The sequence below is a fragment of the Hemitrygon akajei genome, chromosome 26 (assembly GCF_048418815.1).
Source record: "Hemitrygon akajei chromosome 26, sHemAka1.3, whole genome shotgun sequence".
Taxonomy (NCBI): Eukaryota; Metazoa; Chordata; class Chondrichthyes; order Myliobatiformes; family Dasyatidae; genus Hemitrygon; species Hemitrygon akajei.
Window position 1 is genome coordinate 40,661,423 of NC_133149.1, and position 20,516 is coordinate 40,681,938.

Consider the following 20,516-nt stretch of genomic DNA (forward strand, 5'->3'; position numbering starts at 1 on the left):
TGTGTTGCTTTGGATTTCCAGCATCTGTAGACTTTCTTGTGTTTATAATTTACCTTCAACTTCTCAAGGCAAGTAAAATGAGCAGTGAATACAAGCCTTGCCAGGCAAAGCCACTTCAAAGTCAAAGACATGTTTATTGTCATGTGCTTAAGTCCATGTGTGCACAGGTGGAATGAAAAACTTACCTACAGCAACATAATATCAGGTAAGCAGCATCCACAAGAAAAACACAAATTAAACAGGAATTAGACACTTCATAAGAATAGAAATGGCACTGACCTGATTAGAGCTCATTTTCATTTATGTATTTATTGTAAACTGATCAAGGCAAAGCCACCTTTATTTCCTGCCACTAAGAACACTAAGATAATTAAGAGCCACCAATATCGATTGGTCAGGGCAGCAAATATTCTTTCTTGAATGACCTCATTGAATAATGGTAGGTTTCAAATTTGCTTTTCTGCTGACAATATGCCAATCCCAAAAGTTTGACAACAGGGAAATGTGACCTATGACTTTCCACCATGATTGAGCACAAATGCATCTCCCAGTGTTGGGTTGGAAGGTTGAGGGTTAAAGCCCCATTCTCATGACTTAGGCACAAAACCTACACTGGCACTCCAGTGCTATACATCCTATAACAGCAATAGGAAGCATCTCCTACTTGGTGAAACATCCATTCCAATTCCCATCTGCTGTTACAGTTGAATGGAAAATACCCCAAAGGTGTTACCTCAAAGAAGAGCTGAGAATTTCTCCTCAGTATTCTGGTCTACATGTATTCCCAAGCAAGGTCACAAATATAAATTATCTGATTATTCTCTCCTTGGTTTGCTGTGGTTTTTATGTGCCCATTTTGGCTGCTACAATATTACAACTGAGACTACACATTAAAAAAACACGTCACTGGATGAAAAGCAATTTGATTCATCCTGGGGTTGTGAAACATGCCATATAAATGTGTATTTTCTTTCAATAGCACAGATACGAATACAATTCAAGGTTGGTCGATGAGAATTCACAGGGAGCGTTCTGATCCCTCCACCTTCCTAGCACAGGATACTGTGTAGTGACCTAGGTTTGTGCTGGAGTTGGATGAGATCCAGCCATGTCTGCACTGAGAGTTATGAATCCTGTGCAGCTAAAAAATTCCGGAACCACAGGCTGTAAGAGCCTCTCTCACTAAACTGCAACAAATCTGACCGTCTGCATTCAACCAAGCAGTCCTCTCCTACATCATATTCCACCCTGAGACAGGAACTCAATTTCTTTCCTGCCTCTCTTCCTTAGCCTGCAACTCCTCTGCAGTGCCTCACTACCTTATCTTCAGTCATGTTCCACTTAAACACCTGCAACCATCTGCTTAATATTCTATGAAACACCCTGAAAAGAGCACCGGCAAGGGCAGGCTCACCCAGTGGATCCTCCATTTAGAATTTAAACCTCACAGACTCCAGAAGTGCCAACACTCTCCACTGATGTTAACATCAGTCATTTGCGTAAGGAAGGGCAAAGAATAGACCACCCTTCCACTCCTTATTTTCACTGAGAAAATACTTAACACACACAAAATGCTGGGGGAGCTCAGCAGGTTAGGCAGAATGTAAGGAGTCGACAGTTTGGACTGAGACCCTTCATCAGGACTGGAAAGAAAGGGGGAAGAAGCCGGAATAAGAAGGCGTGGGGGAGGGGACAGAGTACAAGCTGGCAGGTGATAGGTGAGACCAGGTGAGGGTGTAAGTGGCTGAGTGGGGAGGGGGTGTGAAGTGAGAAGCTGGCAGGTGATGGGCGGGAAAGGTGAAGGGGTGAAGTAGGAATCTGATAGGAGACAAGACCATGGGTCAAGGGGAAGGTGGAGCAGCACCAGAGGGAAGTGATAGGTAGCTGAGGAGAAGAGTAGAGATATGAAAGGAGCCAGAATGAGGTATAGAAAAAGAGAGAAGTGAGAGGGGTGGAGCAATATACATTTACTTCCATTTCTGTTTTAATTCATACAGTGGAAAGCGAGTTGACCTTTTATGCTTACCTCATTTCTTTGCATCCCCCTTGTTCTTTTCCCATTTAATCCACTAATTTTACAGCATATACTTTTGCAGACTGGCAGAAATTAAGCATATTCAGCCATTTCCACCCTCCTTGTCCAGAAAATTAGGGAACACGGTGTAGATTACCCCATTGTTGTAGAGTTATAGAGTCATACAGCAGGGGAACAGACCATTCAGCCCAAATCATCCATGTCATCTGTTGTTCCTGCCTGAATTTGACCCACAGCCCTCAAACTCTCTCCTATCCTTGTACTTATCGAGACGGCCTTTAAACGTTGCTAATTTGCCAAGCTCAACAACTATTTCTGGCCGCTCATTCCAAAGATGCACCACCCTTTGCATGAAGAAACTGCCCCGGCGTCCCTTTTAAATCTCTCACCTCGGATCTTAAACGTATGCCATCTTGTTTTTAGCACCCCTTCCCTAAAAAAATGATGATGGCTTTCACCCTATCTATGCCCCTCATGATTTTATGCATCTCTATCAATGCACTTCTCAGTCTTCTACATTCCAGGGAATAAAGTCCTACTCAATGGAACCTCTCCTTGTACTCAGACATCAAGTCCCCAAGTCCACACAAGTCACTGCAGTATAGGAGAATGAGGGGTGATTTGATAGAGGTATATAAAATTATGAGGGGTATAGGTAGGGTAAATACAAGCAGGCTTTTTTAGTGAGGTTGGGTGAGACTAGAACTAGAGGTCATTGGTTAAGTGTGAAATATAAAATGTTTTAAGGGGAATCTGAGGGGAATCTTCTTCACTCAGAGGGTGGTGAGAGTGTGGAACGAGCTGCCAGTGTAAGTGGTGAATGAGGGTTCAATTCAAACATTAAGAGAATTTTGGATAAATACACGGATGGGAATCGCATGGATGGCTATAGTCCAGGTGCAGGTTGATGGAACTGGGCAGAATGATAGATTTGGTACAAACTAGATGGGCCAAAGGTCCTGTGTCTGTGAGGTAGTTCTCTATAACTCTAACATTTAAGCAATGGCACTTAGGGATGTGCCACTGAATCGCACAACCAGTGAAAATCTCTCTTCCTTATAATTACCAAAATGTGCACATTGCTGGTGTTGACTTATCATGATCCCCTGATTTAGGATTTATTGGATACTAAACCAAAGGCATTTTCCAAAACTATTGGTCCTCAAAGATCAATCAATACTAACAATAAGAAATTACATTTATTTAATGGCTTTCTTTGGAAACGCTTCCTAAGGCATTTTCACTGGGGCATTATCAGACAAAATTCGATGGCAAGCCATATATGGTCACAAATGTAAGTTTTTTTTAGAAGCATCCTGAAGGAGGATAGAGAGGAAAGTGAACTAGAGAAGGAATTCCTGTATTGAGGATATAGAACTGTGTGCATGGTCACCAATGGTTTGGTAATCAAAATGAGAGATGTTCAAGGTGGCAGACTTGGATGAACATGGAAATCAGAGGATTACGGGCTTGCAGGGATATGGAAGATTATAGAGATTTGGAAGGGGAAATGGAGACAAAAAGACTACACATGTTAGCATCTAGAAATGTCCATGCATAGCATAACAATTGGAGGAGTCTAGGACCACAGTGCACAGCCTTAGAATAGAAGGATGTCCCTTTAGAACAGAGATGAAGGGAAAATGTCTTTAGCCAGAGGGTGGTGTGTCTGTGGAATTCATTGCTACAGACAGCTGTGGAAGGTCAAGTCCCTGAACATCCTTAAAACAGAGGTTGATAGGTTCTTGATTAGCCAGAGCATCAAAGGTTACAGGAAGAATGGGGTTTCGTGCGATAATAAATCAGCCATGGTGGAATGCTGGACTGCTTTGATGGACAGAATGGCCTAATTTTGCTCCTATGTCTAATAGTCTTATCTAACGCTTTACCCATAACATTCTTTGTAACTGGCAGCTTCTGTGGAGGGAAGTGGACAATATTTCAGGTCAAGACCCTTCATCTGGATTGGAGGTTTGGAGGGAGTGGCCTATGAAGGATTTGAATACAGACAAAATAACTATGAATCCTATGGAGATGTTGGGCTGAAGATGAGCAGGAACTGATTTACTCAAGCCCTTAGGACATAAGTTGAATGCCAGTCACCTCAGTTCTCAAGTCTTAGAAGCCTAAAAGCATCATCATAGACAATAATAAACCAACCAAAAAATAGGCAAATTATCAAAGACCTTAATATATCACAGGGCAAATGAGCATGCGGGAAGTCGAGTACACCTGCAGATGGCACTCACCACCTTTCCCTGAAATCCATTTCTTTCATTATAAAACTAATTGATCTTGTTTATCTGTTTTTTTTTACCAAGTTGATGAAAAAGCAAGGGATGTGTCCTTTTCCAAATAGCAGTGGGTGCGTGGACAATAAATACAAATGGGCAAGAAACTCTCGCCAGAACAGTGAAGGAAAATTCAGGATTTCCTCCAAGTTATTTTTAATCAAATGGGAATAATTAGGAGTTGGGAAACGTTCTTCCACGCCTAGTGCGTTTCCTGAGTTCACCTCAGCCATAGAACAGAGAACAGTACAACACGGGAAAAAACACTTTGGCCCATAGTTTATGTGCCAACCATGAGGTCAATTTAAACTTGTACACAGTTCATACCACTCCACTCACTACCTCTCTATGTATCTTTCTATGTAAGCTTTGCTATATCTGCTTCCACCATATCCCGAAGCACATCCCAACACACTGTAAAAAGCCCTGGTCCAATCCCGGTCTGGTTATCCTGCTTTTCTCAAATCTCACCCCTTCCCCTATCCCGGATTATTTTCACTCCCGATTTCTCGTTTCTCTTGAAAGCTCTAACTAAACGCGATAAAAAAAACAGATCCTGGTTGGGTTCTGCTCAGCCCAAAGTCGAGGGTGGGGATAGACGAAGGCCGAATCACCGCATTCCGAGCTAATCTTGCTTTATTTTTGGAAGTGGTGCAGGACGCTCTATTCTGATTTAAGCTCCTGCAAACACAACACGGCGACTGGTCCCGGTATCTGGTCCCAATTAGAACTTTTGTAAAAGTTACTGATATTTGAGTTCATCAATTCGTGAGCTTTTCTCACCGAACACCGAGCAAAACTCACACCCACAAAGCAAAACAAACAAAAAATCAATAATTGGGAAATCGAACAACATTAGACATAGTTTTAACATCCCTGCCAAATAGTCTTATTAAACATTAAGATGTGAAATATTCTCAGGGAACGCAGGTTACATCTGGACCTGTCAGCGGAATTCGCGAAAATATTGGGTTCCTTCCTTACCCAGCAGAATTACCAGCGAAAATCTACTCAAGGAGGTTTTCACTGATTCGGCTCCAAGCAAGCCCAAGGAAGCATCGCCAGCGGCCATTCCGAGGACGGAGTTCGATGCCTGCAGTTGAGATCACTGGCTGTGTGAGTGGACAGGGGAGGCTTGAGGTGCTGAGTGTTCTGGGGAGATGCGCGTCTCTCTCAGCGCCCACAGCCGTAGGAAGATGACTTAGCCAGATCCAGAGCCGGCAAACAAGGTGCCCAAGGAGGAGCTGCGGATCTTCAGTTATTGGTTGACTGAGCAGCGCACAGTTGTGAGGACTCTTGCTTGCTGCCTCTCGCTCCTTTCCCTTCCTTCCCTTGCTCCCCCTCCGGCCGGTTCTGTCTGTACTGCCCCAGTCTCCGCGCACACTGCGTAAGACTGAGCCGGGAGCCCGGACCAGCCAACTCCAGGATCCTTCCCTTGCAATTCTGCATTGCAGTCACAAAACTGCTTTCGTCATCGCCCAGAGGGGCCCGGCAAAACAACAACCCTCATGCCAGCAGCTTGATATAAACCTTAGCAAGAAAAAAAAAAATTAGAAACACACTCTACCTAACTCATTGCAATATATTGACTTCTAATACATCAAAGAGATGGGGGAGGGGAGAGAGATTTTAATTGATTATTAAAGTTCTAAAACTTTCTGAACTTTTTCGCAACTTGATGTGCTGTGGGACGCGACTCTGCTGGAGGTGTGAGGATTCTGAGCAATGTGACTCCTTTGAAGTTTGTCCGATCTAGAGTTATTCTGTTCACCCATGTCACAGGCTTAAGATGTTGATTTCCTCTCTCCCTCTCAAGTCGGGAGCTATTTTTAAAATCAGGAGCCATTGCAGCGAAATGTATAAACTACCCTTTTCGTTTAGAAATTAGGGGGGAAAGTAGCTGGTGCACACAAGGATGATGGAGTGCCTAACCGTTATCTCTGCTCTAGAAAATCGCTGTGTGAGTACTGCGGTAGAGCTCTGTACGCAGGGCGTGCACACATATTGAGATGCAAACCGCTTCTCTAAGAGCAGTTTAGTCAGACACCGTGAATATGTACAGAGGCGCGTTTCCCCAAAGGTTAAGAACTAGTTGACCATGTACCCGTTCGCTGCACCGTTACATTTGCTACTGCGAGTGTAATTTGGTAAGCATCCCTTGTCAGAAAGCTTTACCAAAGTGCAGAAAGTGGCAATTAATCACAGCATTTGGGGGAAGGAATGTGTGAAAGACACTGATGTGTTGGACTAGATGGTGGATGGAGGCAGAGGCAAGACAGATGATATTGACAGTGTTTTTAGCTTTTGGCCCCTGACAACAACGCAGAGGGATTGCTGCAGGATGCAAAATGCTTGGAAGGTCTGGGGTGTTGGCTGGTAGCTTCTCCAGGAGGCAGGTACTCCCGACATTTCAGAAGCATCAGCCAAGCACTTGAAGTGCCAAGGCAGAGAAGGCGACAAACTAAATGCAGGTACGTGAATGAGTCGAGTATACTGTACGTAAGTACAATGGTTAGCATAGCCATTGTGGGCTGAAGGGCCTGTTTCTGAGCTGGATGACTCTGAGACCAACTGATCTCTGTTACAATTACATTATTTCAGTGGCAGAGGCTGCCCGCCTCTGTGGAAGTTTCAAGAAGTGCATTGTCTCTGTAGATAAGGCGATTCTGCTGTTTCACGTAGTTCTTTTACAGATAGAATACCCGTTTGTTAGGTTAAGTTACTGGCCATCCTTGGAGAAGAATACTGACACATGGTGACAGAAGTCATAGTTAATGAAGCTAAGAAATATGGAGTCCAAATCTGAAATCGGGCACTATATACCAGGTATGACCTCTCCCAGTGAGGTAACTTGTGGATGTGTGCGAAGAGACCGCGACTGAGTGATTCAATTGAGATAGCACACAAGGGAACGGCTGCTGAATTCTTAGACAAGCAACTCGTGTAGATAATGTAGAAAACTGAGTACAAGTGCCACACTGCACATTAAACTGGCAGTGTTGGATAAAATAGAGCAGTTGCTGTATCTGGTTGGTGACAAGGGCAGAGTATGGAGCCTTCTGACCCTGGAGAATGCATTACTACTCACCCAGAAATCAAATCGTTGACACTTAGCCAGGAACGTGGAGATAAACCGAAGAGAATATGCACAGGACTTGACAGTCATGTGTAAGCTCAAAAGACTGTTAAGGAATGTTAGATGGGCTGTCCCTGAGCTACTGATGATGGCCAAGTGGTCACTGCAGGCAGCTTTGTGAGATTCTGAAAGGACAGGCTGATTGTTTGCCGGACATCATCACCTGCCTTTTTACAGAGTGATAGAAACGCAAATAATAAACACGACAGATTCTTCAGATGCTGGAAATCCCGAGCAGCACACACGCACATTACTGTAGGAACTCAGCAGGTCAGGCAGCATCTATGGAAATGAATAAACAGTCGACGTTTCAGGCAGAGCTTTCTTCAGGTCTGGAAAGGGAAGGGAAAGGCGCCAGAATAAAATGGCGAGGGGAGGGGAAGAAGGATAGCTAGAAAGCGATACGCGAAACCAGATGGGTGGGAAAGGTAAAGGGCTGGAGATGAAAGAATCTATTAGGAAAGGAGACTGGACCATAGGAGAAAGGGAAGGAGGAGGGGCACCGAGGGGATGTGATAGGCAGGTGAGGAGAAAAGGTAAGAGGCGAGGGTGTGGAATAGAAGAAGAGGGAAGGGGGAGAGAAAAAAAAATAACTGGAAGGAGAAATCGATGTTCTTGCCATCATATTGGGGGCTTCCTAGACGAAATATAGATGTTGTTCCTCCACTCTGAGGATGGCCTCATCGTAGCAGAAGGGGAGTGGGAATAGAAAATAAAATGGTTGACCACCGGGAAATTCCGCTTTTTGGGGATGGAGCCGAGGTGCTCGACAAAGTAGTCCTCCAATTTATATTTGGTCTCACCAATGTATCGTACTGTGAAAAAGTCTCAGGCACATATATATATAGCTAGGGTGCCTAAGACTTGCACAGTACTGTATTTGTCAATGTGGAGTGGAGAGCGAGTTTGTAAATCTGACGGGAGCAAAGGATATTGAGAATGGCGAGGGTGGAGCACCGAGGGAGGGTTGTGTGAGACAGGTGGCAGAGAAAGAGTGCTAGGGTCGGGGGCGGCGTGGGTGTAGACACACCCAGCCCTGAGACGCCAGGCAAGGTCATTTGATTCCAAATAATTGATTTATTGATCATTACAGAATGTTGCTTCCCGTTCCCTCCCCTCTCCCTTCCCCTTTTCCCAACCATGTCCCCCCTCCCACACTCAGTCCACAATAGAGACCCATATCAGAATTAAGTTTATCATCACTCACATATATTATGAAATTTGTTGTGTTTGTTTTGCGGCAGCAGTAGAGTGCAATAACTAAAGTTACCACATACAGTACTGTGCTAAAGTCTTAGGCACCCTAGCTTTATATATATATAAATGCAAAAGTTTGGGCACCCCTGGTCAAAATTTCTGTCACTGTGAATAGCTAAGCGAGTAAAGGATGACCTGATTTCCAAAAGGCATAAAGTTAAAGATGACACATTTCTTTAATATTTTAAGCAAGATTACTTTTTTTTATTTTCATCTTTTACAGTTTCAAAATAACAAAAAAGGAAAAGGGCCTGAAGCAAAAGTTTGGGCACCCTGCATGGTCAGTACTTAGTAACACCCCCTTTGGCAAGTATCACAGCTTGTAAATGCTTTCTTTCTTTCTTTTTCAATCTTTTTATTAATATTAATAATATGAGCAAAATACAATTGATATATTAATAAAGGGATTACAAACATACAAATTCCCATTGCACATGAAAGAATACATAAGCAATGATTACAGTATAAATGAGTTTTCCCAAAACATGAACCATACAGTATATGTATGAACAAGGTAAATCTAGGTATTTCATAATATATGGTATAAAAAAACAGAAAAAAGAAAAAAAAGTTTGCAAAATTAACTAAACTACTAATCTAATAGCTAATAAAGAAGAAAAAAGAAGCAAAAAAAGAAATAAAGAAAGAAAAACTAGAAAAAGAAAAAAAAGGGCTGTTTATAATATCTCACAAGAATACATAATCATCAGTGTCGTCAACTCCGATCCTCTCAACATAAATAAGATTAAAGCTGGAAAATCAAATAAGCTTGGAACAGGGTCATATTACATCATATGAAAATATTGAATAAATGGTCTCCATATCTTTTCAAATTTAATAGAAGTATCGAATACACCACTTCTAATTTTTTCTAAATTTAAACATAACATAGTTTGAGAAAACCAATGAAATACAGTGGGAGGATTAATTTCCTTCCAATTCAACAAAATAGATCTTCTAGCCATCAAAGTGAGAAATGCAATCATTCGACAGGTGGAAGAAGATAAATGAAGTGAGTCCATCATTGGTAAACCAAAAATTGCGGTAATAGGATGGGGTTGTAAATCGATGTTCAGTACCGCAGAGATAATATCAAAAATATCTTTCCAATATTTTTTCAAAAGCGGACATGACCAAAACATATGAATTAAAGACGCGATTTCAAATTGACATCTATCACAAATAGGGTTTATATAAGAATAAAAATGAGCTAATTTATCCTTGGACATATGGGCCCTATGTACGACCTTAAATTGTATTAATGAATGTTTGGCACATATAGATGATGTATTAACTAATTGAAGAATTCTATCCCAATTCTCACTAGGAATAATAAGATTGCTCTCTTTCCCAATCATTTTTTGTCTTATAAAGAGGCTCTGAACGTATCTTCATAATTATATTATAAAGTTTTGATATAAGCCCTTTTTGAGTAAACGCTTTCTGTAGCCAGCTAAAAGTCTTTCAATTCTTGTTTAGGGGATTTTCACCCATTCTTCCTTGCAAAAGGCTTCTAGTTCTGTGAGATTCTTGGGGCGTCTTGCATGCACTGCTCTTTTGAGGTCTATCCACAGATTTTCGATGATGTTTAGGTCAGGGGACTGTGAGGGTCATGGCAAAACCTTCAGCTTGTGCCTCTTGAGGTAGTCCATTGTGGATTTTGAGGTGTGTTTAGGATCATTATCCTGTTGTACAAGCCATCCTCTTTTCATCTCCAGCTTATTTTTAAACAGACGGTGTGATGTTTGCTTCCAGAATTTGCTGGTATTTAATTGAATTTGTTCTTCCCTCTACCAGTGAAATGTTCCCTGTGCCAATGGCTGCAACACAAGCCCAAAGCATGATCAATCCACCCCTGTGCTTAACAGTTGGAGAGGTGTTCTTTTCATGAAATTCTGCACCTTTTTTCTCCAAACATACCTTTGCTCATTGCAGCCAAAAAGTTCTATTTTAACTTCATCAGTCCACGAGACTTGTTTCCAAAATGCATCAGGCTTGTTTAGATGTTCCTTTGCAAACTTCTGACGCTGAATTTTGTGGTGAGGACGCAGGAAAGGTTTTCTTCTGATGACTATTCCATGAAGGTCATATTTGTGCAAATGTCACTGAATAGTAGAGCAGTGCACCACCACTCCAGAGTCTGCTAAATCTTCCTGAAGGTCTTTTACAGTCAAACAGGGGTTTTGATTTGCCTTTCTAGCAATCCTACAAGCAGTTCTCTCGGAAAGTTTTCTTGGTCTTCTAGACCTCAACTTGACCTCCAGTGTTCCTGTTAACTGCCATTTCTTAATTGCATTACGAACTGAGGAAATGGCTACCTGAAAATGCTTTGCTATCTTCTTATAGCCTTCTCCTGCTTTGTGGGCATTATTTATTTTAATTTTCAGAGTGCTAGGCAGCTGCTTAGAGGAGCCCATGGCTGCTGATTGTTGGGACAAGGTTTGAGGAGTCAGGGTATTTATAAAGCTTTGAAATTTGAATCGCCTGGCCTTTCCTAATGATGATTGTGTACAAGCCATAGCCCTAATAAGCTAATTAAGGTCTGAGACCTTGGTAAAAGTTATCTGAGAGCTCAAATCTCTTGGGATACCCAAACTTTTGCATGGTGCTCCTTTCCTTTTTTTCCACCCTAACAAAAATAATACACTAATCTTGCTTAAAATGTTGAAAAGAATGTTTCATCTTTAACTTTATGACGTTTGGAGATCAGTTCATCTTCTACTCACTTAAATATTCACAGTAACAGAAATTTTGACCAGGGGTGCCCAAACTTTTGCATGCCACTGTATATATAGGAGGGCCGGAATGGCCTGTTTCCGTGCTGTGATTGTTATATAAGGAAGGCTGTATTGGGATCACTGGATACAATAGATGACTCCAGCAGATTCACAGGTGAAGTGTTGCCTCGCCTGAAGTACTGTTTGGGGCCCTGAATTGAGGTGAGGGAGAAGGTGAATGGGCAGGTGTAGCATTTCTGTGCTTTCAGAGATATGTACCAGCAGAAAGGTTAGTGGGGAGGGATGAATGGACAATGGAATCATGGAGAGAGTGGAGGGGAAGTAAAGATGTGCTTGGTGGTAGGATCCTGTTGAAGATGACGGAATTTGCAGTGACTGATGTGTTGGATGCGGAGGCTCATGGGGTGGTAGGTGAGGACAAGCAGAGCACCTCAACAGGATGAGCAGGATGTCTGGGAAATGGCAAGTAATGATGTGAAGATGGCTGAGCAATAATGAAGAAGAGTAAAAGATCACAGACCTTTATTTTAGTGTGCGAGCCTTGCATAATATTCTGGGGCAAGGGGCGATGAGAATATAGAACCATAGAACATTACAGCACAGAAACAGACCTTTTGGCCCTTCTTGGCTGTGCCGAACCATTTTTCTGCCTAGTCCCACTGACCTGCACCTGGGCCATATCCCTCCAAACCCATCTCATCCATGTACCTGTCCAAGTTTTTCTTAAATGTTAAAAGTGAGCCCGCATTCACCACTTCATCTGGCAGCTCATTCCACACTCTCACCACTCTCTGCGTGAAGAAGACCCCCCCCCCCCCCAATGTTCCCTTTAAACTTTTCCCCCTTCACCCTTAACCCATGTCCTCTGGTTTTTTTCTCCCCTAGCCTCAGTGGAAAAAGCCTGCTTGCATTTACTCTATCTATACCCATTATAATTTTGTACACCTCTATCAAATCACCCCTCATTCTCCTATGCTCCAGGGAATAAAGTCCTAACCTATTCAACCTTTCTCTGTAACTCAGTTTCTCAAATCCCGGCAACATCCTTGTAAACCTTCTCTGCACTCTTTCAACCTTATTAATATCCTTCCTGTAATTAGGTGACCAAAACTGCACACAATACTCCAAATTCGGTCTCACCAATGTCTTATACAACTTCACCAATACATTCTAACTCTTATACTCAATACTTTGATTTATAAAGGCCAATGTGCCAAAAGCTCTCTTTACAACCCTATCTACTTGTGACGCCACTTTTAGGGAATTATGTATCTGTACTCCCAGATCCCTCTGTTCTACTGCACTCCGCAGTGTCCTACCATTTACCTTTTATGTTCTACCTTGGTTTGACCTCCCAAAGTGCAATACCTCACACTTGTCCGCATTAAACTCCATCTGCCATTTTTCAGCCCATTCCTCCAACTGGTCCAAATCCCTCTGCAAGCTTTGAAAACCTTCCTCACTGTCCACTACACCTCCAATCTTTGTATCATAAGCAAATTTGCTGATCCAATTTGCCACATTATCATCCAGATCATTGATATAGATGACAAATAACAATGGACCCAGCACTGATCCCTGTGGCACACCACTAGTCACAGGCCTCCACTCAGAGTAGCAATCCTCCACTACCACTCTCTGGCTTCTTCCATTGAGCCAATGTCTAATCCAATTTACTACCTCTCCATGTATACCTAGCAACTGAATCTTCCTAACTAACCTCCCATGCGGGACCTTGTCAAAGGCCTTACTGAAGTCCATGTATACAACATCCACTGCCTTCCCTTCATCCACTTTCCTGGTAACTTCCTTGGAAAACTCTAATAGATTGGTTAAACATGACCTACCACGCACAAAGCCATGCTGACTTTTTCTAATAAGTCCCTGTCTATCCAAATACTTGTAGATCCTATCTCTTAGTATCCCTTCCAATAATTTACCTACTACCGATGTCAAACTTACTGGCCTGTAATTTCCCGGCTTACTTTTTGAGCCTTTTTTAAACAACGGAACTACATGAGCTATCCTTCAATCCTCCGGCACCTGACCCGTGGATATCGACATTTTAAATATTTCTGCCAGGGCCCCTGCAATTTCAACACTAGTCTCCTTCAAGGTCCGAGGGAATACCCTGTCAGGTCCTGGGGATTTATCTACTCTGATTTGCCTCAAGACAGCAAGCACCTCCTCCTCTTTAATCTGTATAATTTCCATGACCTCCCTACTTGTTTGCCTTGTTTCCATAGACTCCATTCCAGTTTCCTTAGTAAATACAGATGCAAAAAACCCATTTAATATCTCTCCCATTTCTTTTGGTTCCATACATAGCCGACCACTCTGATCTTCTGAGTATCTTTTGACCACTCTGATCACTCTGAATATCTTTGGAGACATTCTCAGCAGCGGGACCATTAGAACCAGAAAAACTAAATGTGTAAGAAGGAATGCAAGTTCTTTTGCAAATGAGATAATCAGGTTGCATTACTTGCTAGCCTTAAGGACACTGAGACAATCCAGGTAGTCGCTAGGTTACATAATGGTTCCATCCCTGAGAACTGTCCATTAATTGATTTTTCTATAAGTCAGAAGCATTAGTTTCTACAGTAATCCTGGTCATATCACTTGACATAGATCTGCTATAATTCCTTTATTTCATTGAATAATCACCCTAAGACCACTCATAATTAAACTAATGCAATATATATTGTACTCAGTCATTAATGAACACAATAAATATTTTATTATTATAACATTGTATTATTATTGATAAATGCTATGGAAGAATTTTTATGTCAGATTTACTTCAGAAGGTCATTTGTAACCCGAGGAGCCCCAATATCAGAATCAGAATCAGAATCAGACTTTAATCGCCAAGTACCTGTGCACATACTTCCGGCAGATGTTGTCTCTCTGCTCATAACAATAATAATGATAAATATAAATGAAAATATAGAACTCTTTACAGCATCAGCAATTGGGTTTCAATTGCCACCACTGTCTGCAAGGAGCTTGTTCATTCTTCCCTTGACCATGGTTTTCCTCTGGGTGCTGGATTAGTGAAGGTTAGTAAGTTAGCCATCTCCAGTTACTAGAGGTGTTCCGCAGGGGTCAGTGTTGGGGCCGCTGTTTTTTATGCTGTATATGAATGATTTAGATGATGGAATAGATGGCTTTGTTGCCAAGTTTGCAGATGATACGAAGATTGGTGGAGGAGCAGTTAGTGTTGAGGAAACAGGTAGGATGCTGAAGGACTTAGACAGATTAGGAGAATGGGCGTGAAAGTGGCAAATGAAATACAATGTTGGAAAATGCATGGCCATGCACTTTGGTAGTAGAAATAAATGTGCGGACTATTTTCTAAATGGGAGAAAATCCAGGAATCTGAGATGCAGAGGGGACTTGGGAGTCTTTGTGCAGAACACCCTGAAGCTTAACTTATAGGTTGAGTCGGTGGTGAGGAAGGCAAATGCCATGTTAGCATTCATTTCAAGAGGTCTGGAATACAAAAGCAAGGAGGTGATGCTGAGGCTTTATAAGACACTGGTAAGGCCTCACCTTGAGTATTGTTAACAGTCTTGGGCCCCTCATCTTAGAAAAGATGTGCTGACATTGGAGAGGGTCCAGAGGACGTTCACAAGGATGATTCCAGGTTATCATACGAGGAACGTTTGATGGTTCTGGGTCTGTACTTGCTGGAATTCAAAAGCATGAAACCTTTCGAACGTTGAAAGGCCTAGACAGAGCAGACATGGAAATGATGTTTCTCATTGTGGAAGAACCTAGGATAAGAGGGCACAGCCTCAGGATAGAGGAGCGCCCTTTCAAAACAGAGATGCAGAGAAATTTCTTTAGCCAAAGGATGATGAATTTATGGAATTTGTTGCCATATGCAGCTGTGGAGGCCAGGTCGTTAGATGTATTTAAGGCAGAGATTGATAGGTTCTTGATTGGACATGGCATCAAAGGTTACAGGGAGAATGCCAGGAACTGGGGTTGAGGAGGAGATAGAAAAAAGGATCAGCCATGATGAAATGGTGGAGCAGACTCGATGGGCCAATGGCCTAATTCTGCTCCCATGTCTTATGGTCTTATGGTCTAAGCTGTGTGCATGCCATATTGATGCCAGAATCATGCAACATTTGCGGGCTGCCCCCAGCACATCTTGGACTGTGTTGGATATTGATGCAAATGATGCACGTGTGACAAATAAAGCTCAGCTCTAATCTATTCAGTACTGGTACAAAAAGTAGCCAATTGGACAATGTAAACTTGTAAGTGAGTTTGACTCTCCATTACCAGAAGAGATATCCTGAGACTCACATTCTGGAATTGCAGGTCACTGTGAGAGATTTAATGTTCTTAAATGATTTGTCTCAAGAGTGAAATCATTCTACAAGACTCTAAATCTTAATTTGGATTGGATTACAGCTACAATTTTGCAAAATGCCAAACAATTACAGTGTTGATTGCGCTGGGAACAAGATACAGACTAAGCGAAGTTTTCTTTCAATATTGTTTGCCTCAATAGATCTGCATCTGTGGTTGGATGGTGATTAATATTTAAATAGATCATCATCCATTAGTTTTAAAGACACTAAACATTTGACCTAAGAGATTTCATAAGCTGTCAAGAAAACAGAAATACTATCTCATTGAGATGGTCCCAATAGAAACAGTGAGTCACTAACCAGGAGGCTTTTAACGTGAAGCAAATGAGGTACATGATTGCAAAATCACCCCTGACTAAACCTTATTCTGGCATTGCCTAAATTATTCTTCAAGGCCAATCTGAATATATGGCTAGTTGGCAAGTGTTTCTGAGATTGTCAGAGGTATTTGAATTCACTGCCTGCTGGATTCTGGTGTAGAATAGTTATTTTTCTTGTATTTTCTATGCTTGCTTGTATTTTTGTATAATCATCTATGTACATGCAATTGTTCAGTGAATTTTCTAGCAGTTACAGTACAGTTACTTCTATATTTTTCTAGAAGCTCCTTAGTTTTCAGTAGCAGGTGCCACGCCACTTGAATCTGGTGATTTTTTAGGTCAATGGTTATTTCTAGTCTGCGTTTGAGACAACCACGACTGATTTTTCCTTTATCTTTTCTTTGTATTCTCAGCTCCTCTTTCTTTGTTTGTTCTTTGTTCTTGTAAAACTTAAAGTGGACAAAAGCAACAAGTTAAGTCAAGTCAAGTCAAGTCAAGTCACATTTTATTGTCATTTCGACCATAACTGCTGGTACAGTACACAGTAAAAACGAGACAGCAATTTTCAGGACCATGGTGCTACATGAAACAGTACAAAAACTACACTGAGCTACGTAAAAACAACACAGAAAAAACTACACTAGACTATGGACCTAGCCAGGACTGCATAAAGTGCACAAAATAGTGCAAGCATTACAATAAATAATAAACAAGACAACAGGCACAGTAGAGGGCAGTAAGTTGGTGTCAGTCCAGGCTCTGGGTATTGAGGAGTCTGATAGCTTGGGGGAAGAAACTGTTACATGGTCTGGTCGTGAGAGCCCGAATGCTTCGGTGCCTTTTTCCAGATGGCAGGAGGGAGAAGAGTTTGTATGAGGGGTGAGTGGGGTCCTTCATAATGCTGTTTGCTTTGCGGATGCAGCGTGTAGTGTAAATGTCTGTGATGGTGGGAAGAGAGACCCCGATGATCTCAGCTGACCTCACTATCCGCTGCAGGGTCTTGCGATCCGAGATGGTGCAATTTCCGAACCAGGCAGTGATACAGCTGCTCAGGATGCTCTCAATACAACCCCTGTAGAATGTGATGAGGATGGGGGGGGGTGGGACATGGAGTAGGGATTTGAGGATAGAGAGGATAGTAGGGAAGCAGAGTCAGTGGGGGTATGGGGAGAATTGAAGCATAAATTTAAAATTTAATAAGGATGTTGATGACTCTTCCAAATATCAGTAAGAACAAGACATTTTTCAGGACCATGGTGCTACATGAAACAATACAAAAACTACACTGAAATACATAAAAACAACACAGAAAAAAACTACACTAGACTACAGACCTACCCAGGACTGCATAAAGTGCACAAAATAGTGCAAGCATTACAATAAATAATAAACAAGACAACAGGCACAGTAGAGGGCAGTAAGTTGGTGTCAGTCCAGGCTCTTGGTATTGAGGAGTCTGATAACTTGGGGAAAGAAACTGTTACATAGTCTGGTCGTGAGAGCCCGAATGCCTTTTCCCAGATGGCAGGAGGGAGAAGAGTTTGTATGAGGGGTGCGTGGGGTCTTTCATAATGCTGTTTCCTTTGCGGATGCAGTGTGTAGTGTAAATGTCTGTAATGGCGGGAAGAGAGACCCTGATGATCTTCTCAGCTGACCTCACTATCCGCTGCAGGGTCTTGCGATCCGAGATGGTGCAATTTCCGAAACAGGCAGTGATGCAGCTGCTCAGGATGCTCTCAATACAACCCCTGTAGAATGTGATGAGGATGGGGGGTGGGAGATGGTCAAGGGTGGCTGAGAATGATGATGCTTGTGTGAGTGTATCTATAAGAACTGTGTGTGCATCATGATATGGCCTTTCTATACTTTTTTTTTACCAGAATTAGTTTGAGAAAGGTTGATCTGATAAAGGATTGGTAGATGTGTCGAGTAATGGTTATGGCAAATGAAACAGCACTAAGGAAAGCCAACAAGTGTCTTAATGGAAGACTTCCATTACCAGTAGCAGTGGTTAACAGATATCAGCTGGTTGATGTATGATGGAGGAGAATTCTGAAATGAATATCCACAGAAGTCCTCTGTGCATGACCCCTACCCACCCAATCTAGCAAAGTTAACTCCAACAACTGAAACTCTTGGTTGTGTGGAGAGCAAGAAGACAGCTCAGATTCTAAATTGACCGGAGGCGAACTGTGGTCATAACAACAATATCTATGATCTTTTATAAAGTATAGGATACATAATTCATTGAAAGAGCTGTCACAGGTAGATAGGGTCATAAAGAAAGCTTTTGGCACATTGGCCTTCATAAATTAATGCACTGAGTACAGAAGATGGGATGTTATGCTGAAGTTGTATAAGACATTGGTGAGGCCTAATTTTGAGTATTGTGTGCAGTTTTGGTCACCGACCCTCAGGAAAGATGTAAACAAGGTTAAAAGAATGCAGAGGAAGTTTACAAGAATCTTGCTGGTTTTGGAGGACCTGAGTTATAAGGAAGGATTGAATAGGTTAGGACTGTATTGTTTGGCATGTAGAAGGAGGAGATTTGATAGAGGTATACAAAATTATGAGGGGTATAGAAAGGGTAAATGCAAGCAGGCTTTTTCCACTGAGGTTGGGTGGGACTATAACTAGAGATCATGGCTTAAGGGTGAAAGGTGAGAAGTTAAGGGGAACATGAGGGAAAACTTCTTCACTCAGATGGTTGTGACAGTGTGGAATGAACTGCCAGCTCAAGTGGTCCATGTGAGCTTGATTTCAACGTTTAAGAGAAATTTGGATAAGTACATATATAGTAGAGATATGGAGAGCTATGGCCCCGGTGCAGGTCATTGGGAGTAGGCAGTTTAAATGAGCTTGGCATGAACTAGATGGGCCAAAGGGCCTGAATCTGTGCTATACTTCTGAATGATTATAATAGAGGAGTACAGCAAAAAAAAATCAATAGTTTGGTTCCAGGGAGGAGAGGATGTTCTTTGGGGTGACTGAGAAGGATGATCCTATCTTCTCCAGATTTAAAATACAGATGGTCTCAAAAAAGATAAAATACTTACAGAGATTGATAATTTATGATTTTCTTGCCTTTTCTGTTTTGATGAATTCCTTCATTTTTTTTAAACATTGAAGAAGTTAAAGAGCTTGTTTATTCTTTTGAGGGGGAAAATTGGACATGTAGTGCACTTTTGGTATTTGTGCTGGGTTGGGATAACTGCAGACTTGTGGCGCTCCTGAAACGTACTATTTTATGTTATCAATATTGTTTCCAGAAATATACAAATGTTTGTTTATTTATTGAGATACAGTGTGGAACAGGCTTCACGGCCCTTCGAGGCACACCACCCAGCAACCCCTGATTCAACCCTAGATTGATCACAGGATAATTTATAACTTACTAACCGGTACGTCTTTGGACTGTGGGAGGAAACCGGAGCACCCGGAGGAAACCTATGTGATCTTGGAGAGAATGTACAGACTCCTTACAGATGACGTTGGAATTGAACTCTGAACTCCAATGTCATGAGTTGTAATAGTGTCGTGCTTACTGCTACACTACACCTTTAGATGTAAGCTTTAGAAATGTGGACAGTCCAGGTTATTATATTATTTTAAAAGTTAGATCAAGTGCAGCTTTCTTCTTAATTATTTATTATGATATGGGCAAGGCCATTTGGGCCATTAGGTGCTGCTGACTCACAATAGAGTCATCCCATCAGTCCCAGTCTCTCTTCTATCTTTTCACTTCAGTTTATTATGGAAATCGGAAGATTCATACACTTGGTGGCCACTTTATTAGGTACACCTGCTCACTTATGCAAATATCTAATCAGCCAATCACATGGTGGCAACTCAATGACATGCAGACATGGTCAAGAGGTTCAGTTGTTATTCATATCAAACTTCAGGATGGGGAAGAAATATCATCTAAGAGACTTTGACCGTGAAATGATTTTTGGTGCCAGAAAGGGTGGTTTGAGTATCTCAGAAACTGCTGATCTCCTGGGATTTTCACACACAATAGTCTCTGGAGTTTACAGAGAATGGTGCGAGAAACAAAAAACATCCAGTCAGTAGCAGTTCTGTTGGTGAAAACGCCTTGTTAATGAGAGAGGCCAGAGGAGAACAGCCCGACTGGTTCAAGCTGACAGGAAGGTGACAGTAACTCTAATAACCACACGTTACAACAGTGGTGTGCAGAAGGGCATCTCTGAGTCCACAACATGCCGAATCGTGAAGTGGATGGGCTACAGCAGCAGAAGACCACATACATACAATCATTGGCCACTTTATTAGGTACCTCGTGTACTTTTCTAACTGAGTGTATTTTTTTTAACTTCAGCTGAGGTTGTTA

At 41.9% G+C, this 20,516-nt stretch overlaps 1 protein-coding gene and 1 long non-coding RNA gene across 2 annotated transcripts in view; one reads left to right on the forward strand and one right to left on the reverse strand.

The window, feature by feature from the left end:
* Positions 1–5,779, reverse strand: part of LOC140716908 (sodium channel regulatory subunit beta-4-like) — a 40,897-nt gene extending 35,118 nt beyond the window's left edge. The window contains exon 1 of the mRNA XM_073029998.1: positions 5,311–5,779. Coding sequence (XP_072886099.1) covers positions 5,311–5,398 — 88 coding nt within the window. The 5' untranslated portion in view covers positions 5,399–5,779. The remainder of the gene's footprint in view (positions 1–5,310) is intronic.
* Positions 5,780–6,380: 601 nt separating this feature from the next.
* Positions 6,381–20,516, forward strand: part of LOC140716912 (uncharacterized) — a 123,086-nt gene continuing 108,950 nt past the window's right edge. Inside the window, exon 1 of the long non-coding RNA XR_012096385.1 lies at positions 6,381–6,797. This is a non-coding gene — a long non-coding RNA (uncharacterized lncRNA). The remainder of the gene's footprint in view (positions 6,798–20,516) is intronic.